General features: G+C 32.3%; 3 protein-coding genes across 5 annotated transcripts; 2 read left to right on the forward strand and 1 right to left on the reverse strand.

Annotated features, from left to right (window-relative positions):
• Window positions 1–600: 600 nt before the first annotated feature.
• Window positions 601–1,728, forward strand: LOC111688432 (extensin). Its single transcript, XM_023450943.2, has one exon. It carries the CDS (start codon window positions 734–736, stop codon window positions 1,520–1,522), a length of 789 nt encoding a protein of 262 aa, XP_023306711.2. The 5' UTR covers window positions 601–733; the 3' UTR covers window positions 1,523–1,728.
• A 2,114-nt stretch (window positions 1,729–3,842) lies between these two features.
• Window positions 3,843–11,037, forward strand: LOC111688426 (DDB1- and CUL4-associated factor 7). 2 transcript variants are annotated; one of them, XM_023450936.2, is made up of 5 exons: window positions 3,843–4,508; window positions 6,852–7,044; window positions 7,114–7,573; window positions 7,635–7,816; window positions 10,775–11,037. In XM_023450936.2, exons 2-5 carry the CDS (start codon window positions 6,854–6,856, stop codon window positions 10,971–10,973), a joined length of 1,032 nt encoding a protein of 343 aa, XP_023306704.1. In that variant the 5' UTR covers window positions 3,843–4,508; window positions 6,852–6,853; the 3' UTR covers window positions 10,974–11,037. The 2 variants fall into 2 exon arrangements, with proteins under 2 accessions (XP_023306704.1, XP_046802507.1); XM_046946551.1 differs by lacking the exon at window positions 3,843–4,508 and adding an exon at window positions 5,168–5,521.
• Window positions 11,038–21,639: 10,602 nt separating this feature from the next.
• On the reverse strand, window positions 21,640–27,592 carry LOC111688433 (protein tilB). 2 transcript variants are annotated; one of them, XM_046946522.1, is made up of 5 exons: window positions 27,517–27,592; window positions 26,601–27,447; window positions 25,733–25,935; window positions 24,693–24,732; window positions 21,640–22,052 (listed from the first exon to the last, which is right to left on the reverse strand). In XM_046946522.1, the coding sequence occupies exons 1-5, from the start codon at window positions 27,524–27,526 to the stop codon at window positions 21,974–21,976; spliced, it is 1,179 nt and encodes a 392-aa protein (XP_046802478.1). In that variant the 5' UTR covers window positions 27,527–27,592; the 3' UTR covers window positions 21,640–21,973. The 2 variants fall into 2 exon arrangements, with proteins under 2 accessions (XP_046802478.1, XP_046802479.1); XM_046946523.1 differs by lacking the exon at window positions 24,693–24,732.
• Window positions 27,593–27,899: the final 307 nt, after the last annotated feature.

Consider the following 27,899-nt stretch of genomic DNA (forward strand, 5'->3'; position numbering starts at 1 on the left):
CACACACAGTTTTCGCTGGCCGAACCGGCATTTAAATGCTTTTGTATTTTAATTGAAGTATTCATGGAATTCCCGTGAAACAGGTAGTTTTATATCATAGCATTTTTCCTCTGCTCTAAATAAATATCAACAAATAATTATAGTTGCATACAAATGAAGACAAGCTTATGTGAATATATATCGATGTATACCGCTAACAATATTCAAAACATTATTTTAATATCAAAAAGTGTTTATTATTTCTCACAAATGCTTACAGTTTGACAGTCATAAGAATAATTTCAAACATAATGCGTATGAAATTGATTGACGTATGTATGTATTTGTAACCATGAGTTTCTTGTACGAGTACCATTGTTTATTAGAAGTATAATTTGTAATTTTTATGACTATATATCAAACTTATGCGTATATTACAGACACTCATTGGAAATTCTTAAAAATTTTAAACATTAAGCCAAATTGTACAATAAGTATTAAAATGGTAAATGTCCAAAATTGTATGACTAACTTGACAAACAATGAAGGTTAGAGAGTCAGTGTTAAATAAAATAAAAAAAGCAATGAATACTTAATTAAAAAGTTTGTATTTAATCGAATTTAAACTAAATCAAACTAACAGTTTAGTTTACACATTTCAAACGACTAGAAGGAATAATTGCGTGTGTTTTAGTGTTGTGTTAATTCGAATTAAATAAATAATTAATAAAAAAATTTTACATAATAATTAAAAATGGCTAAAATATTAGCAAGTGTTTTAGTTTTAAGTGTTATTTGTACTATTACTCTAGCAGAGCCAGGAGTTCATACCATACGTATACGTTTCCCAGGACCAAGCAGTGATAAAATTGTATTGCCACCCAGACCAGCAAAACAAGAAGTAGCACCTTATCCACCAGCTGGCTTTAAACCCGAACCGGTCTTTGAATTGCCAGAACCAACATATTTGCCTCCAGCAGAACCAGAACTCACCTATGGACCTCCTGCTGATACATACGGACCTCCAGCAGAAACCTATGGACCACCAGAACCGGAGTTAACTTATGGTCCCCCAGCTGATACATACGGTCCACCTGACCAAACTTATGGACCACCTGATCTTACCTATGGTCCCCCTGAAATCGACGACTTCCAGTCCGCTGCTATTGTCAACGCTCCCTTAACACTTGCAACACAATTTACTCCACCCCGCCCCAACAAGGCTGTAAATTTCCGTCCAATTCGTCCACAATCTGCTGCCATTGTAAATGCTCCCTTGAGACCTGTAAGCCATTTGACTGTTCCACGCCCGGAACGTGTTGTCGCTTTTCGCCCTAGACGTCCTCAATCTCAAGCACAACAATTATATCCCAAAACTTATCTAACACTTCCTCGTGTAGAACGTTTAACTGAATTCCGCCCCAGACGTGTAAACAATCAGCAATCGAATCGTTTTAGTCGCCCATTGCCCTCCAGTATATTTGGAAACTCGAATAATGGTAGTTCGGGCCGTAAATTACCCACGAATATTTTCTCAAATTAAATTATTTTATTTAGAAATAAAATAATTCTTATTTGAAAACCTCATTTATACATTTATAATTATGTTTAGATTGTTTTTGTTACAATTATTTGTTGTTAATATTATTAAAGATTTGTAATCATGTTATGAAATTGTAATTATGTAATAGTTTATATATATTATACTTTCACTTTCTATATACAAATATATTTACAAATGAAAAAGAATTAAATGTTTTTCAAAAACTTTTCTCAATTCAAAATTTTGGAATTTATCGCTATCATTATAAAAAGCACAAATTGCAAAGTTTTCGAGGTTTTTGAACGTTTATATGAAAATTCTTGTTATTCCTAAATATAACAAGTTTTTAAATTTTACCGCCTTCCAACTTACTTCTTCTTAAAATCCTCACGTCTTCCTACAATGCACGTACATTGGCTCGGTACTATAAAACACTTTTTGGGAATTAGTATGGGACTCATAAAACTAAAACGATTACTTAAAAACTTTTAAGAATGAAGTTATGGTTCTTCTTCATCGATTGCAGTAGTAATTGCAACATCTCTTGTTCTAAAGATGGTATCTATGAATCTTAATTGGTTCCAATATTAAAAGTACTAAAACTAATGATAAATAAACCAGTTCTAAAATTTTTTCCTGGGATTATTTAAACAACAATTTAACTAGGGTTCGACTATTTTGTTCCAAAAAGTCGATAACTCGACTATCGTCTATGAAAAAGTCAAACAGTCGGCTTTAGAATTAAAAGTCGGAAAGCCAAAATGTCGAAAAAAGTCGAAAATAGTCAAAAAGTCAAAAATCCCAAGAAAAATTTTCTTGTGATTATTTAAACAACAATTTAAAATGATGTTTTGCACTAGGGTTCTATAAATCGACTTTTGAATAATCGAACAATCGACTTTTTGTCGAAAAAAGTCGAAAACAGTCGAAAAGTCGGAAAATGTCGAAAAGTCGAAAAGTCAGAAAGTCGAAAATAGTCGGAAAAAGTCGAAAAAAGTCGAAAATAGTCGAAAAGTCAAAAAAAGTTAAAAAGTCGAATACAATCGAAAAAGGTCGAAAGGTGTTAAAAAGTCGAAAACAATCGAAAAAAGTCGAAAGATGTTAAATAGTCGAAAAAAAACAAACAAAAATAGTCAAACAGTTAAAAATAGTTTAAAATTGAAAAAAAAGTCGGAAAACTTCGAAAATCGTAGAATAGTCTGAAATAGTCGAAAAGTCGGAAAAAGTCGAAAAGTCAAAAACAGCCGCAAAGACGAAAATAGTTGGAAAAAAGTCGAAAACTGTCGAAAAAATCGGAAAGTCGAAAATTCGGCTTTTACCTAACCTTTTCAAGTTTGACTTATTGATTGGGAGCGATTCAATTATTACCCAAAATGGGTCCACGATAAACTATTTAATTTATATGGAAGGTGCTGCGCACCGATTTCAAGAAAATCGGTTTAGCCGTTTTATTAGTCTATAAACTTTAAATCTATAAACATAGAATCACACATTCATTTATATTTTACAAATCATCATGACATATAGAACTTGAGATATACATACATATTTTGTCAAACCTTGTGTTTTCCAAGTAATATATTTAATTTTTACAAATTTTCTTACACATCAAATCGGATTTTTATAACGCATTTTTTACTAGAGATGCTAAAAATGCTAGATACTCTAATGTAATAACGACCAACATATGTTTATGATAATTCAAAATTATATTAAATAGCGCTGCCAACCTTGAGGAATTAAAACTCTTAATACTAATTTTTGCAACTATGTTAGTTTAACAAAAAAAAAAACTATGCGTTGTTGTATACATTTTCGCCTTAAAGCCGACTTAACGTAGTCGGCAATGAAATTTCAAAGCCGGCGTATATTTTGCATAATTTGATACTTTCGCAAAATTTTACAATACATATGTTTAAAATTACTTTATATCAATTTAAGCAAGCTTTCTTTTAACCAATAATAAGTCGTTAATAAAAATTTGTTTAACGTCCAAAACATTTGAATTTACGCGCTTTCAGTCTCATTTGTTATATAAAATGTATATCAATTATGAATATTCTAAGACAAAAAATTTAAAATATTACATTCCTGATTGTTTTTATATTTTTGAACATATTTCTGAGGGCAATGTGTGTGTTGGTAATTTATCTAAAAATAAATTAAATTAAAAAAGTAATGTTTTTAAAATATTTGTGTTCAAAATTTTAATTTTTAATCACTCGGATTTCCTTTGTATGAAATATCGCCGGCTTACAGACGTTTCATAGCCGCAGCCGAAATTTGTACTGTCAGCCATCGCTGACGCCGTTCACGTTTGTCGACGCAGGGCTCTGGTTGTTATATACATTTTTTGGTTGTTATATACATGCATTGTCTGGATTAGAAAAAATACATTTTTTAATAGTAAAATCAATGCAGAAAATTATTAAATTGAAATAAAAGTGTTTAAAAAGCAATTAATATTGTGATGTGAGATTAGTTTTTGCAAAAAACTACGATTACTTATGTCATAAATTCATGTGAAGATTATTCGAGTTCGGCATTCAGTACACCCCTACTCTACTACCTGTGTCCACCGACAAGACCAAATAAAACAGACTAGCGGCGAAAATGATTTGAGACAATTTTCACTTTTGAAACAAAAGCAATTTTTTTCATACCATAAAAAATATTTTCTTCAAAATCATAGTCGCCAGACTATAAAATTCATTTTCATTTGAAATTATTTCATTTGCAATTGGAAAAAACCTCTTATTTTTAAGTTTTTTATAAATCTTTTGTTGTTTTTGTGATTTAAAGTATTTTATTTGTTGGTGCTTTCACAACAAAACGATTCTCGGCATACACACTTAAGTTCAGCCAACCAACCATACAGACATACCCACTCTCTAGTGAGGCCATCATCATCATCACCGTCATTAGGCACATCAAAGTTGATTGTCGCCTTTTAAACTAAAAAATCAGCAACATCTTTAAATTTTAGGTAAGTTTTTTTCTATTTCAATTTTATTTATTTACATATGTTCGTCTGTCCTTCATAATAATTAAGGAAGAAATACCTATTTTGTAAAGTCGTTTAAATTAGAGAAGATGAGAGGGTGTTGGATAGGTCTCTAGCGGAATTGGGGGAAGGCAGGCATTGCGCAGGGTGTTTGTGTGTTTATGGTTTTTGTTGTTGCTGTTTTTAGTAATGCAATCTATTGTTGTGTATGTAAGTAAACATTTGTTTTCGTTGTGTCGTTATTGTTTCGCACATATGTATGTATGTATGTATGTATGTATGTATGTATGTATGTATGTACTTACATGCAAACAAACTTACAAACATACATATACATACGTACATCTATTCAGCAGTGCCATTGACCGTTGATTTTTTTAGCTGTCAATACCCCTTTTTAATTTGCATAAAAACGTACAATATTTATTTTTTACGTTCGTAACGAATTATACACGAGTTTTTGATAAAATTTTAAAATTAGCATCTATTAATTATAATTGTTCCAAAGACAAATTAGTTTTTCAATAATCTAACTTATAGTTAATGTATGATTAAATTCATCAATTTCTTTTATACAAACTTATGTACATTATTAGTAAATTCAATATGTCTTAAACCTTTTTGTGATCTTGAGTCAATTACAAATGGATCCTCATCGCTTTAATGAAATATAATATGTACATTGATCTCGTCAAATTTGGACGCAATCAAGTTTTGATATCCTGTGATAATAATACAAACATTTGAAGATATACCGATTCTTAATCCGCCAACTCAACAACAGTATCAACCGGAAGTTTTTTCCTCAGCGAAGAACATCCAGCTACAGCCAACCTGTTACAACAACAACACAAAGGAGCAAAGTCTGTGTAGAAGTTGAGCAGGCATTTGGGGATACCCACCTGGTCTGAGGAGTCAGCAAAAGTTTTTGAAAATTTAAACATTAATAGTAGGAAGTAAAATATAACAATTTTGTCAGCTTCATTAATTTATAGGTGAGCAACAGCTTTCGCTAACGCGCTCGTTATATTATTCCCTGGAGCATTCGAATGTCCATGTACCCAGTGTAGCTCTTCTCTTTAAGAGACGGCCTGCATTTACAAGCCAGTCTGGATGTCGTATATACTACAGTTTAAGATTACAGTTTTACTGTCTACATAGATTTCCCCCGGGGGAATGTTACCTTGGCGAGACCTCCGCCTTGGTGTTATTGCAATTCCGGGCTATAAAAAGGTGACCAATACCTCCAGTCTGGCCTAGACTGAAAAATTGGTTACATTCTACTGCTTGACTTAGTAATTGCATAGGGCCTTACCCCACCCGCCTACCTAATGTTTTTCTATTATGAATGTGTCGTATAAATGGGATGTGCTGGGTTTAATGATGGTGGATGAAAGGTATCATATACATATGATACCATTGAATTTTCCTTCCTTATCCAGATATGTTCAGAGTTCACTCTGTTCATATCAGAATTACCATATTGTGTCCCTGTGAGAAAGAACAATGTCCACGGCTTATTGATGGATCGTACTTCGGCCTACCGGTTACGTCTCTAGGTGCTGTTGCCGAATCAACAGAGTCCATCCAATGGTCAAGAGATTAGATAGCTCGAGCACTCCAGTAAAGTACTTGTGCATGGACCGGTCGGAATTAATGTACAAAAATTGCCTCATGCGTTCTTCATTGAAGAAAAAAGGGGCGATAGTAGACCGTTCTCAAGTCTACCCAGTGGATGAAAAAGACCACCGTGAGGTAAGGCCGTTTACCGGTTATTTAATAGCCTAGATTCCAGCTTGTAATATACTACATTAAAACTCAGCACTTAAACCAATCCAAGGTATATATAATCCCCATCCCATACCCTTTGATGACTTAGATATGTACATATTAATCGATCGATCGGGTTAGATATCAATCAATGGAGTCAAACCCAACCCGTTAGTCAAGTTGTTTAACCTTAATATCTGCGAGTAGCCACTGCATAAGTACAGAGGGTGCGGAAGATGGAATAGTCCTTATTGCATTCATGGGTATAATACCCAGGTTTTTTTAAGAAAATCCCAAATAAACAATAAATATCTTTAGGACCCTAAAGCACTAATGGGTTAACACTTTGGCACTGATTATAGGTTGATAAATCCATTATATTTTGTATCTAATATATCTGTCGTTGATAAAATTGAATCATTATTTAAATTTAATTAGTTCGATTAATGCTCAATTTATTTGCAATTGTAATGAAGAGGCCATTTTTATTTTAAATCAATAACAATTACAAAAAAATTTAAATTAATTTATATTTTCTTTGCAATCGTCATAAAGTTATGTCAGCTACCGCCGGAAAACGAAAAGAAATCTACAAATACTTGGCACCATGGCCATTGTATTCCATGAATTGGAGCGTACGTCCAGATAAGCGATTTCGTTTAGCTCTAGGAAGTTTTATTGAAGAATACAACAATAAAGTTCAAATAATAAGTCTGGATGAGGATACAAGTGAATTCAGTGCTAAAAGGTAATAAAATGACTGCTACACAAGTTTTTGCTAAATATTTATTAAATAAATATTATTTTCTTTAAAAAGCACTTTCGATCATCCATACCCAACTACAAAAATTATGTGGATACCCGATTCAAAGGGAATATATCCCGATTTACTGGCCACAAGCGGTGATTATTTACGCGTTTGGCGTGCTGGTGAACCAGACACACGCTTGGAATGTGTACTCAATAATAACAAAAACAGTGATTTCTGTGCACCTTTGACATCGTTTGATTGGAATGAAGTGGATCCCAATCTCGTGGGGACTTCATCTATTGACACAACATGTACCATATGGGGTCTGGAAACGGGTCAACCACATGGTCGTGTTTATGTTGCAGGTCATGTAAAAACACAATTAATTGCCCACGACAAGGAGGTATACGATATTGCCTTCTCACGGGCTGGTGGTGGTCGTGATATGTTTGCTTCCGTGGGTGCAGATGGTTCCGTTCGTATGTTTGACTTGAGACATTTGGAACATTCGACAATTATATATGAGGTAATTATATCGCTATTAAAAAACATTTAACAAATACAACATCGTTTTGTTATTGTTTTAGGATCCCACACATACAGCTTTATTACGTTTGGCTTGGAATAAACAAGATCCAAATTATTTAGCCACCGTTGCTATGGACTCATGTGAAGTAATAATATTAGACGTTCGTGTTCCTTGTACACCTGTTGCAAGACTGAGCAATCATAGAGCGTGCGTCAACGGTATTGCGTGGGCGCCGCACAGGTATGTAAAAAATTATGTTTTTGAAGCAAGATTTTATATTGATTATAAAAGTGTGAAAGTTAAAATTTGGATTAAAGTATTATTGGAAAGAAATACACATTTGGAAGCGCAATAACAACTAATCCGACATCTTAAATTTGAAGAAAAACATATAAATGAAATAAACTATTATTTAAGCTCAGGATTTGGCTTCTTTTTGGAACTTAGTTCGAAATACTATTTCTACTTTGCTATTGACAAAGTTTTTGAACTTGTCAACGAGTGACTCAGCAGCTTATTAAACAGCTCCCGAGTAATAGAGTCATTACTTCAAAGGGGAAATTCCGTCTCACTTGATAACTGATATTGAGACTGTCGCCTATGCTGACGACGACGTGGTATTGAAATCTGACAAATTATAAATTATAGTTTTAGTTAACTGACATGCAAAGAACGCTCTCTAAGAAACATTGCAATCCACATAACGAGAGCAATGAAGACAACGTGATGGTGTTTCAATTTGCCCTCAATTTTGCAATCAGACTAAATGCTATAAAAACGAGATACGGGACACCGTGCTATAGGCAATAATGCCAGATAAATATGTCTCGACTACAATGACTACTGCAAAACTTGTAATAATAAAGATGTAAGATATTATCTGCAAATATCCATCATAGGGGAAACAGAGAACATTTGGCTCTGCAACAGAGAACGAACCAGGGGATAGCAGCTACAACGATACTTGATACTTTCTTCATGGTCGCCGCGGTCCAGGAGACAAGCCTGACAAACAACTCCAGTCTGTAAAGTTGTAACGGATAAAATATTATCCTAAATGATCGCACCAGAAGTCATAAAACCATGAAGAGCTCTTTCTCTCGATTCTAACTCCAGAGAATAATATCTTGAAATTAAAGGTATTGAATTTAGATCGGGAGACTTAAAGCTCTATAATGTCTATATTCCGCCAAACATCAATACATTATTAGGTGGCAATATGCGTCTTGTCCTAGGGTACTTCAACGCCCACAATCAGCTCTGCCACTCTTGTTTGGGTTAATACCAGAGAGGTGCGTTGCTCACGGAACAGATTGATGAGTCCACCTTCTGCACCTTGAATTATGATGTCTTTAAAGGGATATGGATACCCGCGCTAGCTCACCAGACATTACTATATAGAGTTCTGGTCTGATCAACTACTTAAAGAAACCGTAGTTTCGTTGGGTTCCGAACGAAATACCAACCCAGTAGGTACAAGACTCGCTTAGCCGAACCTTAAAATCAGCAGGTTGATAAATGAGGCTAGATGGCTAGATCACTTAAAGAACTAAAATTTCAGTTCGGCTGTTAGTAAGTTGTGGTCTATAGTTCGATCTCTTTTCAACCCGATGTTGAAACCGATGGCAGAGTCTCGATTAAGTTTGCAGATATTCCCATTTCCGACCCTGTAGGGTGCACGAACGCATTTTGCCGGCTATTCATTGAGCACCCAGAGTGAGACACATCAAAACGAAGCGATGTTCACAAACTTCACAACCTTTCAGTTACGAACATTCCACAGGTTTCCGCAAAATGAACAGCAACACCACAGCATTGACCGCAATTGCAACTTAGTTTTCACAAGGTTCAAATCAGCCACACTCTTAGATGACATTCTGCAATCCACAATGCCCAACAAACACAAAAAGATGGATTGTAAATTATCTGACTGGCCCTCAGTCGTTTGTAGAGTTTAGAGACAGACGCTGCAAGCCCCGAAGAGTTAAACAAGTTGTAGCTCAAGGTGGAGTATTATTAGTTTAATTTTTACCTCTTTAAATCTCCACAAGGAGTTGACGTGATTTCATATACGGACGAATGTGTAATCATGGCGACGGGCCACATCATGGATTAATTATGCGTTCTGTTGAATGGTTTTATTCACGAAATAAATTAGTTTTTCACTGCGCGTAAACTGTAATTATCATCAGCAAAGTAATCAACAACACTTTTTACCACCTGGACAAAGGAAGTAAACCTTACCCTAGGCATTGTGCTGGAGGAATCTGAATTCCAACCATTCAACACCCAAAAATCTTTTTGATCACATTTGACCCTTCAAATTACCTCGGAACATCATCTGCACTCAGAAACAAAGGTCTTTCCAGTCAAGGAAAACAATTTCATGACAATGTCATTAGTTATGTCCTCCTATAGGGCAGAACGACATTCATCGACACGCCATAAATACAGTTGAAGTAGACCAAAGATGAGTCGTTCTAATTTAGTAGCTACCCTTTATATCTAATACCTAATACTGACCCTCAAACCAAGGAAGGCATGACTGAGGCAACTCCTATGAGACTCATCTACTCGCTAAGCTGTATTTCACGCAACAAGATCTAAATGTTGTTTTCTGCCACATTGATTATCACTCAGTGCTAATATGGGTCCCTGGTCACGATAAATGTTAGGGTAACTGTATAACAATGGCGCGAAGATAGACTAGGGAGAAATTGACGCCTTTACTGGTATCTCTCTTACGAACTGTAAGAAGCCTGTTCTAAATAAACTTAATGGGAAAGTCCAAGACCCATTTGTTAGATCTCGAGGTCTATTTGGCCCCTGTGTCATAGGCACTCACGACAGGAGACTAGGCCTAATATATAATGACTACTGCATAAGTTGTTATAAAGAGGAAGAAGATACTGAAGTCAGCGAACATCACTTTGATGCTAACTTCTGCTATTGAAGCAGCTGTCCTCGCGGGAACCACACTGATGCTCTATAATAATGATTTCATAAAAATTGTGCTTAAGATCTTAAAGATCTCCTTAAGGTCTTTTATCATAGGTTTATAAATCAAATGTTCATACAAAATTTGTTCTATAAACCTTTGGTAAATACTTATGAATACTGCAGTTATTATTCATATTCATCATAATTATTATTGTATTTATAGCGTTTAAAAATATCTTTTCATTAATTTGTTTTCAGTTCCTGTCATATATGCACTGCCGGTGATGATCACCAAGCACTGATCTGGGATATTCAGCAAATGCCACGTGCAATCGAGGATCCAATTTTAGCTTATACAGCCGCCGAAGGTGAAGTCAATCAAATTCAATGGGGTGCCACACAACCCGATTGGATAGCAATTTGCTATAATAAAGCTTGTGAGATCTTGCGTGTCTAGAAGCAGCATCATATGATTAATGCTCAAAGGACAACGTATATAAGACAAATTCTCATATATGCACCACAACAGCCACAACCACAGCCACAACAAAATTTAATAATAATAATAAGAATTATTATTATTATTGTAAAACAAAAAACAACAAAAAAATCTTCTTATACTAAAATTAATTATAATTATTATTTATGTTTATTGTCTTCATTATTATAACTCTTATTATGTAATAGTATTGTGTTTCACTTTTAAGTTTCAGTTTTTCTTTAACAAGAACACAATATTAACAGTAAAACGTTATAATAATGACGACAATGAAATTTATTTAAGAAAGAAAGTAAAAATATGTAAACAATCGACAACACTTCTAGTGTGTGTGATTTTGTTTTATAATATTTTAAACTTTTACGTTCTCTTTTTTACGTTTTGCACACCATAAACAAAAAACAGAACATAATAAATTATATAAAATTATAGAACACTGCAACATCTAGATGAAATCCATTAAACAATTTCTTTAACATTTGTTTGCCAAACAAAACAAAACAAAATTAATAAAATTAAAAACAAAAATGTAGCGATTCTGTAAAAAAATATTTCATGTTTAACATAATTGCTTTTGTAGACAATTAGGTTTTTTTTTTAATTTGTAAGTTTATAACTATAGTTTTGAAATTATTTATATTTTATTTATCAATACTTTAAGTGTACAAAAACAAAAAGAATATAATAATTAGACGTAATAATTGAAAATTAAACGATTATGTTAAAAAATCAAACAAAATGAAACAAACGCTCACAAAAAAATGCTTTTGAGTTTTATTATTATTTTTAGTTTTTTTCTTCTTGTATTTTCTTTATAATTGGATAATTTATGGCTAAAATTTGTATGAAACTAGTGGCATGTCTTTAAAGAATAATATTTTCTACAGGTTTTTAAAATTGAAAGTCATTTGCACTTTTAAATCTTCAAAAGAAAAAGTTATTCGATTGTAAATTTTCATTGAAATACATTTTTGATAAAACATTTAAAATATTTATGTTAAACTTTAAATTATGTTTTAATTTTTTTCACAAATTTTATTTATTATTTTTTTTAACAAATTATATTAAAAACATCTATTTGACTACACTAAACAGATTGCAAGAACAACAAAAACTCTGAAAAAAAATAACCAAACAATTTTTTATACAACAACAACAAAAATCCTACCTCGTTTTCCATTAAGGATGATTTGAAAAAGAAAACAAAATAAATTTAAATAAAAGAATTACAAAATTTTTAAATTAAGTAAACAAAAACAAAAAATAAAACAAAAACTCGAGAAAAGAATTGAAATTTAGCCTTATTTACTAAAACAAATTAAAAAAAACAAAAACAAAAACATATTCCAGTAAAAGCAAAAACAAAAAGAAATAATAAGGGACTTTTTTTTAAATTTCTGTTAAGAAAATGCAAAATTCATAAAATACACTGTTTCCCTAACGATTGACACGTTTCTAAGGGGTCGTATAAAGAAGAAATGATTTTTTTAATGTGATCGATTTAGGAAATTTTGGAAGGAAAATACTTTTCCAACATTAAACAATTTACAAATTCCCAGATATGAATCTTATCTCTCTTAGGGCGGGTTTCTTACTCATCAGTTAAACTAGGCTTAACTTGCTGTTAGATTAAACTCGGAACAAATTTAGGCGGGCTATAACCGATGATTGTGTTTTTCAGTTTTAGATTTAAGCTCAGTTAACTTTGTTAGTATTGCCAAGTTTTCACTCAAAAACATAAACAATGAACAGCTGTTTTTTGCAAACAACACTTGTAAAATGTAAAATTTTGGAAAAATGTTAAATAAACATTTAAAACAATAATTAATAAAACAAAACAAATCAGAAAATTGCAATTTACTTAAAATATTAAGTTTTTGTTCTTCCGAAATCATTGTTTTATTGTTTTTGTTAATTGTATTTTCTCACTTATAACTTTAGTTTGGCCAATTACACTCAGTTAAACTAAGATAATAAGTAACTTTACTGATAACTGAAAAACACGAAACATATATTAAACCAGGTTTGACCAAAGAATGAAGATTATCTTCATCAGAAAAACTCGCCCTTAAAGTCAAAAGCAATAAAAAGTAGTAAATAGTTTTCGACTTTGTGTGATATTTTCGCCAAATTTTAAAGGCAATAACGAACTAAGTACAATTTACTATCGTTCACAATAGAGGTAAAGCAATCAGAGCGCATGTAGTTCAGCCTTATTGAGATATAGTTATAGGATCATCAGAGTGTTAAAAAGGTGACCCAAAGTGATTAAACAATTTTCAAAATACTAGTTCCCAAATGTCTTGACGAACACTAAACAAGGGAAAACATGACAGAATCACTGACACTGAACTAACACTGTTGTGTAGTAACAACTCGTATAAAATCGATGTTAGTGAGTTTACAATACTAATGCTATGTATACACGGCTGTTACATCTTACAACGTTGACAGTAAAATGCGCAAAAAATGTCTAATAATACTGTCAACTTACAAATTTTGTTTTGTAATATTTTCGGTAATGCTTTATCTGACAACGTTGCAAAAGAAAAAGTTCAGGCGATTAATAGACATTTACTGAACATTTTACTGACATCGTTGTAAGATCTGACAACAGTGTATCACGGCTTTTAGCCACTGTGCGTTGAACTCTGATTCGTTCGTGTTTGAAGAACCGATTGATGTCGGATCGTAATACTGACATTGCCATGAACAAGATTATGAGAAAGCGGATGAATTTGCATGACAAGATTCCAACCGAGACTGAAATAGAATGGACAGGGGTAAAATCATGTCATTAACCCTCTGGCACTGAAGTGGTAGTCTGACAGATACCAAAAAATCAGACAAATTAGATTTTTTAAATTTGTACCTTGTACCTTTCATGACGCTATCACCACCACTATCTTGGGATAGTCAAATGGCTTGGAAAATGGTACAAGAATAGCCAAGGTACTGGAATGTATGGAATTAGTTAAGGAAATCTGGTAGCAATTTTAACTGTGCACTGTTTAATTAGACTTTTTACTAAGGGCGAGTTTTTCTGATAAAGATAATCTTCATTCTTTGGTTAAACCTGGTTTAATATATATTTCGAGTTTTTCAGTTATCAGTAAAGTTATATATTATCTTAGTTTAACTGAGTGTAATTGGCCAATTAAACTCAAGTTATAAGTGAGAAAACACAATTAACAAAAACAATAAAACAATAACTATATATTAAGTACAATTTACTATCGTTCACAATAGAGGTAAAGCAATCAGAGCGCATGTAGTTCAGCCTTATTGAGATATAGTTATAGGATCATCAGAGTGGTAAAAAGGTGACCCAAAGTGATTAAACAATTTTCAAAATACTAGTTCCCAAATGTCTTGACGAACACTAAACAAGGGAAAACATGACAGAATCACTGACACTGAACTAACACTGTTGTGTAGTAACAACTCGTATAAAATCGATGTTAGTGAGTTTACAATACTAATGCTATGTATACACGGCTGTTAAATCTTACAACGTTGACAGTAAAATGCGCAGAAAATATCTAATAATACTGTCAACTTAAAAATTTTGTCTTGCAATATTTTCGTTAATGCTTTATCTGACAACGTTGCAAAAGAAAAATTGCAAGTTGAGACGATTATTAGACATTTACCGAACATTTTTCTGACAACGTTGTAAGATCTGACAACAGTGTATCACGGCTTTTAGCCACTGTGCGTTGAACTCTGATTCGTTCGTGTTTGAAGAACCGATTGATGTCGGATCGTAATACTGACATTGCAATGAACAAGATTATGAGAAAGCGGATGAATTTGCATGACAAGATTCCAACCGAGACTGAAATAGAATGGACAGGGGTAAAATCATGTCATTAACCCTCTGGGACTGAAGTGGTAGTCTGACAGATACCAAAAAATCAGACAAATTAGATTTTTTAAATTTGTACCTTGTACCTTTCATGACGCTATCACTACCACTATCTTGGGATAGTCAAATGGCTTGGAAAATGGTACAAGAATAGCCAAGGTACTGGAATGAATAGAATTAGTTAAGGAAATCTGGTAGCAATTTTAACTGTCCACTGTTTAATTAGACTTTTTACTAAGTGTGCTTAGTTATTTTACTACACTTTTAGGTTCTGCAGACTGCTTACTGCCATCAGTATAGCTATACTTAGATCCTATTTTGTAACGTCTGAAAAGAAACAATACAAAGAAAAATATTTGGAAGGAAAAATAGCAATTGAGACAGTAAAGATGAAATGGAAATGGAATAAAGAGTAAAGATGCTAACGAGTATATACAAAAGTAGAGAAAATTTTAGTAATGTCAAAATACGGTCAGGTTGAACAGTTGACAGATCAGTTAGATCAGAAAAGATGGCAATTCTATCGCCCGGTGACAAAACGGTTGAAGCGCCGTGGAATTACACAGAAGATGCGTAATTGTTTCCCACTCTTCTTCATTTTGACAGCTCCTACAAAAGTCATTGTATGGAAGATCAGCAGAGCATTCAGATGTATTCTGCTTAACCCTAGTATATATGATGTTTTATTAGGATCCATATAATGCCACAGCATCGAGCAAGTATGGTCCTGGGATATATTAGTTTCTGGCTTGGCTGTCAGTATAAAAAGTAGTGTAGATTTGGTAAATAATCTATAATATTTGAATGACCTCTAGATTTTACAATTATTTTCAAATTTAATTGCTTTGGGTGTAACGAAACCAACATTTTCTATTATAAGCCAAGTGCAAATCATAGATCAATGGATAGATGGTAGCGCAACGTAGGATTGTCACAGTAAATTAATCTCAGTTTAGTATATGAACTGTACAATCATAAATTTGTTTGTGTTATCATATTCTACACCACCTTAAACATATAGTTCGGAAATGTACTGTTAATTTAAGGACTACATTCCATATTTTAAATTATTTTACTATAATAGCCATAAGGGCCTTTTAGAAATATATAAATAGAACTTGTCACAAAGGGAAACAGTGTGCCTATATACCGATGCAAACAAAAGACAGGAATACAAAACAACAAAAAATTTAAGCAGCTTTTTTATGATTTCTATCTATAATATAAATAAAATATGTATATTTTGCAAAAATAAACAGAAAAAAAACAAAAATTACAAAAGAAAACAAAGAACACAACAATAATTGTTAAGTGGGTATGGAGAGTGCTCTTTAATTGTTTACAAACTTGACGACTGTATTAAATATTGACTAAAATCAATAGTTAAAAATAAATAAATAAAAACGATAAAATTACAAACACACACACGCGATATAACCATACATATACTGTATATTTTTATTAAGAATTTTTTTTATTACAATTTATCACGTAAAAAAAATCTATATAAAAATGGAAGAGATCTAGTTTTATTATTTTCTTGTCACGTTCAAAGCTAAACTCTTCATTAACTTAATCTAATTTAAATATTTATTCTCATATACATACATTTATTCATACGTAAATTAGTTTGTTAACAAATTTGTAACATCATCATCTTCATTATCATCAGCAATTATTACATTATTATGATATTTTCTTTTATATTTAAAATTAAAAGAAAAGCAAATAAAAAAACTCAAATTTAACATCAATAGAACTGATACATCTTAAAGGTAATAAATAAATAAATAAAAAAAAACAACATTAATATAAATTTAAAACAGAACCCAACTCATTATTAATTGTCACTACAATTTAGATTTACTTAAAGTAATAAACAAACCAACAACAACAAACAAACAAAACTATAATAAAATATATAAACACATGTAAAGAAAACAAAATACAAAATAATAATTAACATATAAGAATATCTAAATCAGTAAAAAAACAGCAACAACAACAACAATTCTATCCTGTGAGAGAGAAAATAAGATTGTGAACACAAAATTTAGAAGACAACACAACAAATAAAATATAAAAAAAACACAAATTCCGTAAACAAAACCAAAACAAATTTCCCCAACAACAAACATATACATAAATACATACTTACATACATATATTCATATTTTACTTTGCATTACATTGCAGCCAAACCTTTGCCACTTCAAATAACGCTATTTTTATGTTTTTTTGTCATCGTTTAATTGCGCATTAACACATACATACTCAGTTAATTAAAAATGATCTTTTAAGTTTTGTTTCCATTACATATAATTAAAATAAAATCCACTAAATTATAGAAAAAACTTTAAAATTTTCTTTTCAAAAAAACTTCTTTCTAATAACACATCGTCAATATTAGAAAATAAAAGAGTTAATTAATGCAAACAATTTCTTTGAGATTTAGTTTAGCTTGATAGGAGGATGAATACTACATAAAATCCGAAATAATAAACCTAGGCCACTTTCAGGTCCCTTGTGTACTCCTTATCAAGAAAAAAATGGAACTGAATGAGTTATTTTTTAGTGTTCAGAAATTCAGTTTCCTGAACGTAATTCCAATCAGTGTTAGTCAAGAATGTTATTTTAGGAATAACATCACTTCCAAGATACTTGGATCTAACTTCGTCGAATGCCTGGTCGTGGCAAAAAAGTGCTCCAGAGTTTCACTGTCCTCTTCACATGCTCTACACACGTCTGAATCCGCATGTCCAATTTTGCATAGATGTGCTCGTAATTTTGTGAGTCTACTCAGAATACGTACCATCATACTAACTTCAGACTTGCTCATTATGAGGAGATTTTTTGTCTTGCTCTCATCAGGGTTACCCCATAGGATCTTCGTGGTTCTACCCACTGTTTCATTATTCCAAGAGGCCTTATGGGATTCTCCCACACATATTTTTAGTTCAGCATTTGTTGCATCGAATGGTTTTGCGTTTGTCAGGTTAATTGCCTCGAGCTCCCTTTAAAGCTATATACATTCGCCCTTTCGTTACCGACTACTCTCGAGTGGGCTGATACCCATATGATGTAAACCTTACCTCTGGTAGAATATTCAGTTAAAGCTTTCTTACAATCCAATACGGTCTTAGATTTAGTTCTATCACCTGATATCGTCCTAATTGCATTCTGTCGTCGGTAAATATCAGTGTTAGTCAGGAATGTTATTTACGGTATAACATCACTTCCAAGATACTTGGATCTAACTTCGTCGAATGCCTGGTCGTGGCAAAAAAAGTGCTCCAGAGTTTCACTGTCCTCTTCACGTGTTCTACATACGTCTAAATCCGCATGTTCAGTTTTGCATAGATGTGCTCGTAGTTCTCTCCACTCAGAATACGTACCATCATACTAACTTCAGACTTGCTCATTTTTAAAAGATTTTTCGTCTTGCTGTTATCAGGGTCACCCCATAGGATCTTCGTGGTTTTACCCACTGTTTCATAATTCCAAGAGGCCTAATGGGATTCTCCCACACATATTTTTAGTTCAGAATTTGTTGCATCGAATGGTTTTGCGGTTGTCAGGTTAACTGCCTCGAGTTCCCTTCCCTTTAAAGCTATTACATTCGCCCTTTCGTTACCGACTACTCTCGAGTGGGCTGGTACCCATATAATGTAAACCTAACCTCTGGTAGAATATTTAGTTAAAGCTTTCTTACAATTCAATATGGTCTTAGATTTATTTCTATCACCTGATATCGCCCTAATCGCCTTCTGGCTGTCGGTAAATATATTAAGCGCTGTGGGTGCTATATTTATTCTAATCCAATTTACGCATTCCGTTATTGCTCGTACATCTGCCTGGAAGCTAGTGTTATAATTTGGTAAACGGTGGTGTATTTCCCTGAGATTTAGAAAGTTATATTCTAAAGAACGGGCTCACCAGAATTCATAGTACAATAGTTACGAACAATACACATTTCAGGTTGTAGACATGATCAAAACGTTTAACAAGTAGATACGATAAGGTTGAACTCGTTCGTTTCCAATATAATGAAAACTTTGACTCCTAGACAAAAATAGCAATGCCATGCCACCAATGATTGGAAATACATATGACTATGGCGAGAATAAAATCGATTTGGCCGAGGCAAAAATTCTTGGTTGAATCGAAAATGCAAAAGTACGATCATAACCAGAGAGGAACCATTCAGAATTTGTCGCAATGACACGCTAAATACTTACAACTACCGTTTCGAGCAGACAAAACTTTTGAGAGTTCATAGAAATTGTTAAAGCAGAGTTCTTGGATGCTAGCTCGCTGATTAGCCACGTCGACAATTTGTTTGCAAGCTGGAAGATTACTAATATTTAAAGCCAATTTCTAAAAAATGAGTGACTAGTAATCGTAGTAATTACCACCTAATAGCAATACCAGTGTGGCGTAGAGGTCGCTCTACGGGAAACCTGATAGCCTTCATTTCAGAGAAATGGTGCCATTCCATTCACCATTTTGTCCAAGGAGTTTGAATGGTCCTCAAGTTGAATTATGGAAACGCGCAATGGAGAAAGAATACAGAGCTTTGATTGATAATGAATGTGATTTACCAAAAGTTAAGAAACCGATATCGAACAAGTGGTGTTTCAAAATTAAACGTGATTCTACGGGAAAAAATATTAAGATATAAGGTCCGTTTAGTTATTAAAGGTTATTCGCAAAAGAAGGGCATTGATTATGAAGAGACGTTCTCACCTGTTGTGAGATATTCTTCAATTCGCTTATTACTCGCTTTAGCTGTTAAACATGACTTAGACATTGACCAAATGGATGTTGTCACAGCATTTTTGCAGAGTAACTTAGATGAAGACATCTATATGCAATTCCCTGAATGTTTTCAAAATGAAAATGGTAAAGTTTGCAAATTGAAAAAATCGTTGTATGGATTGAAGCAGGCTAGCAGATGTTAGAATCAGAAATTAGGCAAAACTTTAATTGGCTTTGGAATGATATATATTACTATGGTATATTTTACTATGTAGAAGGGAAAATAAGGCTGTACATAGCAATATATGTTGATGATATTTTGAATTTTTCAAATGACTCTTCTCTAAAGGACAAGATCAAAACCTATTTAATGTCGAATTTTAAGATGAAGGATATTGGTAATACAAATTTTATACTAGGTATGAAGATGGATTTACTGGGCATGACTATGGATTGAACTTTACCTTAAAGATATCATTGAAAAGTTTAATATGGAAGAAAGCAAAGGGGTTAGTACACCTCTAGATTTTAATCAGAAACTGACGTTCGAATTGTGTCTAAATACTGAAGATGAAATAAATGAAATGAAGAAGGATCCATATCAAAAAGCTTTGGAAATAAGCAGACCAGACATTTCGTATGCAGTAGGAACCCTCTCTAAGTTTAACGCCAATCCTGGAAAAGCACATTGGGTTGCTCTCAAACGTGTCTTTAGGTATTTAAAAAACGCAATAAATTTAAAACTTGAATTTTAAAAAGAAGCAAATGGTGAAATTACTGGATTCGCAGACGCAGACTGGGCAAATGATCAAGAAAACCGTCGATCGACAACAGGCTTCGTCTTTATATTTATCCGCAATAACTTGGAATTCAAAAATGCAAGCTAATGTGGCACTCTCTACTACCGAGGCTGAATACATGGCATTATCTGCAGCATGTCAAGAAGTAAAGTTGTTAAATCATTGTACTATCGTTCCAAACACATTGACATTCGTCATCACTTTGTTCGTGACTTGGTTCATAACAATATTATACAAATAAACCCTGTTGGTACTGAAGATATGGTTGCAGACATCTTTACTAAAGCATTGCCTTGCTGGAAAGGTTAATGAATGGCGTCAACATCTTGGATTAAGAAACTTCAATTCTAGTGGGGTTGTAAGTGTGACGACTTGAAGTTTATATTATTTGTTATACTAATCAAATATTCAATGTTTTATGGTTGAAATGTATTTCAAATATCTTTTTTCACTTTTTCAATAAACAGTATCTTTAGAAATTTTTGACACATATCTAACTTTGGTGCAACGATCAGTCATTACGTCATTACTTATTAGATCATTAAGTGGTATTCTGAAATTAAAATAATTTAAAAAATCGAATTTAGGTGAATATCCCAAGTGTACTAATCCAGCCTTTAACATTAAACGAAAATATATCCGTTAAGTTTTAATTTGGAAGTGCAATAATGGTCAACGCAATAGTTACAGGACTATAAGGTGAAGTAACTTTGGGACTCACTCGAACCTTTGGCGATTTGTGTTTCCCATCAGGAGAAACATACCATACAGCATACGAAACAATTTTAGACGTCGTAGATATAGAAAGGAGCTATGGAAAGTAATTCTAACTTGATTTGTATGAATATTTCTTAAATACAATGAAAACATTTTCGAAAAAGAATCTAATCGAAATGCAATTGTCAGGAAGTTTTTCAAATAATGATTTGGATAATCGTTCTTAATCTTGATAATTCGTAAACATTTCCAATTAAATATTATTTTTCAAATTGTTTAGTTCCTTAAACTCATATAAAATATCGTAATTCCCGCTTAGATTTAAATTATTCCATAATTTAAAACAAAACACACTACACATTTATAATAATTATACTTATTATATAAAAACACAGCAGATTCTATGTATATAATCCATTTCAAAATTCCCCTATTTGTTATTAAAAAAATCTCCATGTTCATTCCAAAATAAATTCGAAAATTATGTAAAAAATAACGTTTTTTTATTTGCAATAATACACCAAATACAAAATTAAGCAAAATGTATTATTAAAAAAAATTAGTATTAAAATAAAATAAAAAATGCATAAAAAATTTACATGCCACAAACCCCACAAACACAAGAATATTTAAATATAACACCACAACATACTGATGATGATTAAGAACAAATTAAAAATAATAATAATAATAAAAACAAAAACTATAGATTATGTAAAGTTTACATAAAATTACTCGTACATAAGAAATAATAAAGTAAAAACAATAAAAAATAAAAGATTTTTAATTAAATAAAATTAAAAGTGTTTTTAAATTCAAATCAAATCCGGAATTTCTTCATCGGTTTTACGGCAAATGGTATCGAGTTTGACGCTTCCTTTAAGTTGTCGAGGCCTAAAGAAAAAAAAAAACAGGAAATTTAATATAACACAATTCTTATTTATTTATTATTATTACTATATTTCTATGATCCCACAACTTCCAGTATTACCAATTCTATACAATATTTACTCTCTAAACTTCGCAATATTTAGCAGACAAAATGTTAAACTGTTATCGCTAATTCCGACTTCATTGACATTTTCAAAGGAAAGTTAGTCGTTAAATATGTTTTTTAATTGCAAATTTCCCAGCCGGATCTATTAAACTTATTATGACCGTTAGGAAGTGAATGCTCCACTACTTTGGAGTAAGTGTAACTGATAATCGTCTTGGCCATATCTATCGCGCAAAGGTCAACCTCATGGGAAATTCACGTGCCCGTTCACTTTTAATTATTGAATCAGTGATTGTACATGATAATCCAAATACTAGTAAATATACTTTTAAATCAAATTTTATTTTAACTGTTCGTCAGTATTTGCAGGCTTTACAGCACGACTACTTCCAAAGTAATTAATTTATTACCAAGTCTGTGCAATAAGTTCGAAAATTTGAATAATTGGTCCAGAACCCCCCCAATAAGAATGTGTTTGCTGTTGCCTAATAGTGAAAATTTTTTCAAGAACATCGCCACTTTTTAAGTATCGGAAACCAACCGCCAGTTATTTTCAAGAAGCCAGTGAATCCATTGATTGTGGCAGTTTCGAAAATACTGCAATTTTGGTGGGTGCTACAGAAATAGTAATAGTTTTCTGTTTTAGTGCCATAAGTGAAGATATATGATCTCCTACTATATTCCTTATCATTCTAAATGACGATCTATGTCTAATTTACAATTGTATCTACTCTTTTGCAGATGATAGCAACATTTGTCATTCTTATTCATTCAATTATAGGCCTAATCCTCTGGAAATTAGGGGTATTGAGGCGAAACTTATGTGTGGTTTCTAGATAACGTGTGAGTAGTTTGAGTTAAAATTTAACTTGTATTTTGTTTTTATTACAATAACAAAACACAATTAAAATTTGTGCTCAAACTACTTGCACATAAATCAAGATCTATTGGTAATATCGGAATGAGGTCGTACTAATAGAGTCGATTTCATTGCATGTAGGACTCAATATTGTGTTTTTACGACAAACTATGTTGCTTCATCTCTATTTATCGGTGGTGTAAATATTAAGGAGTCAAAAATTCTGGACATGAGAATACAGTGTAATATAACTCACATGTATGGGCCGGTACTTCAAAGTCTATTTTTGGAGTTACTTAAGAGGGCTTAGGATTCTATAAATCGACTTTCGAATAATCGAACAATTGACTTTTTGTCGAAAAAAGTCGAAGTCAACTATTTTGTTCCAAAAAGGCGACTATCGTCTATGAAAAAATTTGACTTTTGTAAATAAAAGTCGAAAGTCCGAAATGTGCGTTTTACTATTTTATGGATAGAATGTATTCTTATGAAATTAGTGAACTTATTTCCGAAACCTTCATATTCAAAAGTAACAACCGCCATTCATCAAGAGCACAGCCATTTGTGGTCGATTGACCACTGGATTGCACAACGCACAACAAAGAGAATTCGTTCTTTAGTCGTACTGTCTGTATGTGAAACAAAGACCCCCGCCCTGGAGTCTTTCCTGCCACTTGCAATGTGGGTTGGTTAAAATTGAATGTTCACAAAAACTACTCCCTCTATCCTCCCTCGCTTAATCTATTTTCCTTATTCCAACACAATGCACTGCAAGAGTATTAGAATGAAATGCAAACATGGACTATGTTTTTTTACGTAGAACTATGTTGCTTATCTTGAACTAATCTGATGTAATGTATGAACGGATTACATTGTTTTCACCTTGAATATTATAATATTAAATAGAGTATGATTTACTCATATACATATCTAGAGTTTTGAAGCAGTCCTCGTCTTTGAGTGAGACTGGTTCAAAGACGAGTACATGAGTCTGCGGAGTACTCTCAATTTATCCTGTAATTTCATTCATGTAAAACAAAATATTCATGATTAACGTGTCAGGATTTATTTGCACGAATCGTGCAGTTTAACAAAGAATCAATACTTTTGAAAAAGTTGGCTCTAATTTGACTTTCGTCAAGATTATACTCTATTTTAACACACAAACGCGCGGCCTGAATACATATGTATGATTTTGGGTCCGTCCGAGTTTCAGAGAGCAGAGTAAAGATGTTTACAAGTGAAAAACATGTATTTAAAATTGTATAACCTATTAAAGCTGGAGGTCCACACCACACGTTCTACGCTTTTTCGCATTCTACGCGTCTGTCAAAAAAGTAGAATCAATGTATTTATATGCTGAAAGTTACAAACACAAAAGCGTAGAATGTCTTTACACCTAGAATGCTTAAAGTAGATCTACTTTCTACTTTTATAACTGTCAGTCCACACTAGCAAACTTTTTTTGGGAAAGTTTTGATTTTGCGTGAGAGAGAAAGAATGTCCTAGTGTGGACCGGGTCTAACTTGAAGAGTAGAACGCGAAGTAGATATAAAAAGCGCGTAATGCTTTGACGCGAAGAAACGTAGTGTGTACCTCCGCATAATTGACCAAATGACTTTGATCAGACGCATTTTTCTGATTTGGTAATATTAATAATTCTATTAAAAATACTTACGTAAAATTCGAATTTTTATTATCAGTCTCAATAGGTTTGTCTAGAATAAAAAAGGTATCAGTTGATTATGTTGATGAATTTAAAATTTTAAAATATTTAAAATTACGAAACAAGTAGGGCTGTATTGGAGTATCACGCACCAGGATGCACTAAGTAAGGTGAAATCGTTAAGGCAGCTGATTTTTATTTGTTTTTTTTTTAAGTGCTTGGGTTGTGTCAAAATAAATTAATTTATTTTTAATCTAAAAAAAATTATATTTTTTTAGATTAAAATAAATGTAAAATTATGAATTAAAATGTTCATAAAAAGTTTTCAAATAAGAAAATTCAAATGAAGAAGCTTTAAAACATTATCCTGCTGCCGATACAAGCTAAATGTAACGACGGTTTTGTAGGCAATATTGTGAAATACACAAGAACTATTTCTTTCCAATGTTTATTATTTTTCAATTTTAGAAATTTCATTTTGACAAAACCCAACTCTAGACAACAAAAAATTATTGTGTTTGTTGTGTTTGTTGCCGAAACGCTCCCACCTTACTTTTTACATCATGATCACGGACAAAGTTTGAAAAGAATTATAAGCATTCGTTAATTCTTTAATTTTCCGACTTAAATAATAAAATGATTCTCGGAAAAATGAAAAATTTGTTCTAAAAAAAAACTATTTCTAGAATGATTGCAAACAGAGGGTTTAGATAATTGAGCAGCATACTAGTGATTTCGCTATTTTTGGAAATTTTTCAGGATCATTATTATGATTCTAAAGTACTAAGTATAAGCAGTTTTCAAGTTATTAACGCTTTGACACTGGTTATACATTGGTACTACACCAAATCAATTAAACACATACTAGTTTCAAAACAAAGTTTTTGGAGCTAGAATTATAAAAATCAAATACCACAGAATAAGTACGAACTATAATCATAAGTTTTACTACTTGTGGATCGATCTAATACAATTAGTTTTTTACAAATATTTTATGATACATATATTGAAAATAGGGAACAAAAAAGTTTAATAAATTTAAAAGAACTCACCTCTCAATTTAGATTTCAATATTTCATTTTGATGCAGTTTAGCAACTTTTATTACCAATTGGCCTGTTATTTGTGACCGTTGAACTATCGCCTCAGAGGGTTTAACTTCAACATTTAGGGCAATTTGAAAAATTTTCCCCTTGATGGTTACTCGAATATAATTTACTTCGATTTCTACTTTAATGTGAGACGTATCGAGGAATCTGTAAAATGGGAATGCAACATAATGTAACTGGTCTGTTTTAATAGACTATTAAACAAATGTATTCACCCCTATTCTGCATTTCGATTAAGTTTCCGCATTCAGTTATTTTATTTCAATGTTTTACGATTTTGTGTATTCTGCATTACGATCGTAACTACGTTTTTGTAAGTTTTTATTTTAGATCTGGTCCACAAATAGAAACTTTTGTTTCAGAAACTACGTGTTGTTGATTTGTTGTTGTACGAATGAGAAGAATAAGACCTGCTTTACACTAGGAAACCATCAACCATCCATCAACCATATCAACCATCTCTTTCTCTCACACACAAAATCAAAAGTTTCCCAGTATGAACCAGGTCTAACAAAACAAAACAAGATTCCGAGAGCGGGAAAACTCTCTCACGCAAATTCAAAAAAGTTCCCTAGTGTGGATCGGTAGTTAGTGGCGGAGCTTCGAATCGAAATGCAGCATACCAATGTTGCCAAACGGAGAAAATTTCGATTTGCATTAAAATGCAGAATAGGGGTGATAGTTTTTCTTCAACAATCACTGTGATTGAAGTGATTATATCGTTAATTCATATAGCAAAGCGTATTCAAATTGACTGTTTAAAATTTAATTTAACAATCAATTTGTTAATAATTATATATTAATTTACTTACTTATAAACCTCCAGTTTTAATATGTACTCATCATCTTCGTCACTAAGCGTAAATGGTAAATTTGGTTTGTTAATATTATAGGGACGTCCACAAGGAGCAAATAACTTTGGTTCAATAGAATTTTTCTTATTATGCGAAACATCACAACTTGTTTCTCGCCCTTTGCGGTGATATTTAGCAATTTCCTGACGTATTTCAGGACAATTTTCACTTTTCGAATCCCAAAATGTTTTTATACGTTCATCCTCATCTTCGATGCTGGCCATTTTAGCCTCAAGTTCCTCCTTTTGTTGTTGAAAACGTATCTTTTGTTCATCACGTTGCATGGCATAGTCGGCTTGTTTTTGTATAATAAACGCACGATATGCCTTCAAATGGGGCTTGAACTTTAACTTCTGCGTCAATGTTATCTCTTGACAATCTAAACTCTCCAACTGGGGTAATGTAGCAATCACAAATTCCCTATAGTTGGGATAATCACAACAAGGATTTCCAGTCAATATCAGTGATCTCAAATTATAGTTATCCTTGAGATTCTCAATTGATGTCAGTTCACCTATAAAGTTTAGTGTTAAATCTAATTTATTTAATGATTCCAACTTTTCTAAATTCTCCACCCGTTCAATGTTGTTTAGTGCCAAATTTAAATATTCCAATCGTTTAAGTTTGTATAAATTTTCTATTTTTGAAATTAAATTCGATTGCAATAATAAAATCTTTAGATCACGACACCAGTTATGCAAATGCTCTATGCGTTCAATGTCTTCCTGATGCAGAGAAAGTTCCTCTAAGGTACTTATTAGTAATTCATTATGCTCAGATTTCTTACGCACCAATTCCTCAGTTACTAAAGGCAAACAAGATAAATTACTAATTTTGAAGATTTATTTAATAAATTATTATTTGTTTTTCTTACTGCGAACCATTATGACAAATAAGTTAAATAAAATTCTTGAAAATATTTACGAATTTTAACAAAATTATTATATTTTCATATTGTTTATTATGGTTTCCATAGTTACAAAATCCAATTATGGTATAACAGTTTTGTAAACAGGAAATAAAACAGGCGAACAATTAAATGAATAATACATGATGTAAAAAGTAAGGTGGGAGCGTTTCGGCAACAAACAAAACGTTTTTTTCTTGGATTTTGAAAATAAAAGTTGAAGTCCATAATTAAAGATTAGACTACGTTTGTTAAAAGAAAATAAAAGCCGTGATACACGATTGTCAGATCTTACAACGTTGTCAGTAAAATGTTCAGAAACAATCCACTGAACTTACAATTTATCATTT

The sequence above is a fragment of the Lucilia cuprina genome, chromosome 3 (assembly GCF_022045245.1).
Source record: "Lucilia cuprina isolate Lc7/37 chromosome 3, ASM2204524v1, whole genome shotgun sequence".
NCBI lineage: Eukaryota > Metazoa > Arthropoda > Insecta > Diptera > Calliphoridae > Lucilia > Lucilia cuprina.

Coding starts and splice junctions, on each gene's coding strand:
- LOC111688426 (XM_023450936.2), top strand. CDS start 6,854: ATGTCAGCTACCGCCGGAAAACGAAAAGAAATCTACAAATACTTGGCA. Junction 7,045..7,113: donor AGTGAATTCAGTGCTAAAAG/GTAATAAAATGA, acceptor TTCTTTAAAAAG/CACTTTCGATCATCCATACC. Junction 7,574..7,634: donor ATTCGACAATTATATATGAG/GTAATTATATCG, acceptor TTATTGTTTTAG/GATCCCACACATACAGCTTT.
- LOC111688433 (XM_046946522.1), bottom strand. Junction 24,733..25,732: donor ATTGAAATCTAAATTGAGAG/GTGAGTTCTTTT, acceptor TTTTTATTCTAG/ACAAACCTATTGAGACTGAT. Junction 22,053..24,692: donor AATAAAAATTCGAATTTTAC/GTAAGTATTTTT, acceptor TTTTTTCTTTAG/GCCTCGACAACTTAAAGGAA.
- LOC111688432 (XM_023450943.2), top strand. CDS start 734: ATGGCTAAAATATTAGCAAGTGTTTTAGTTTTAAGTGTTATTTGTACT.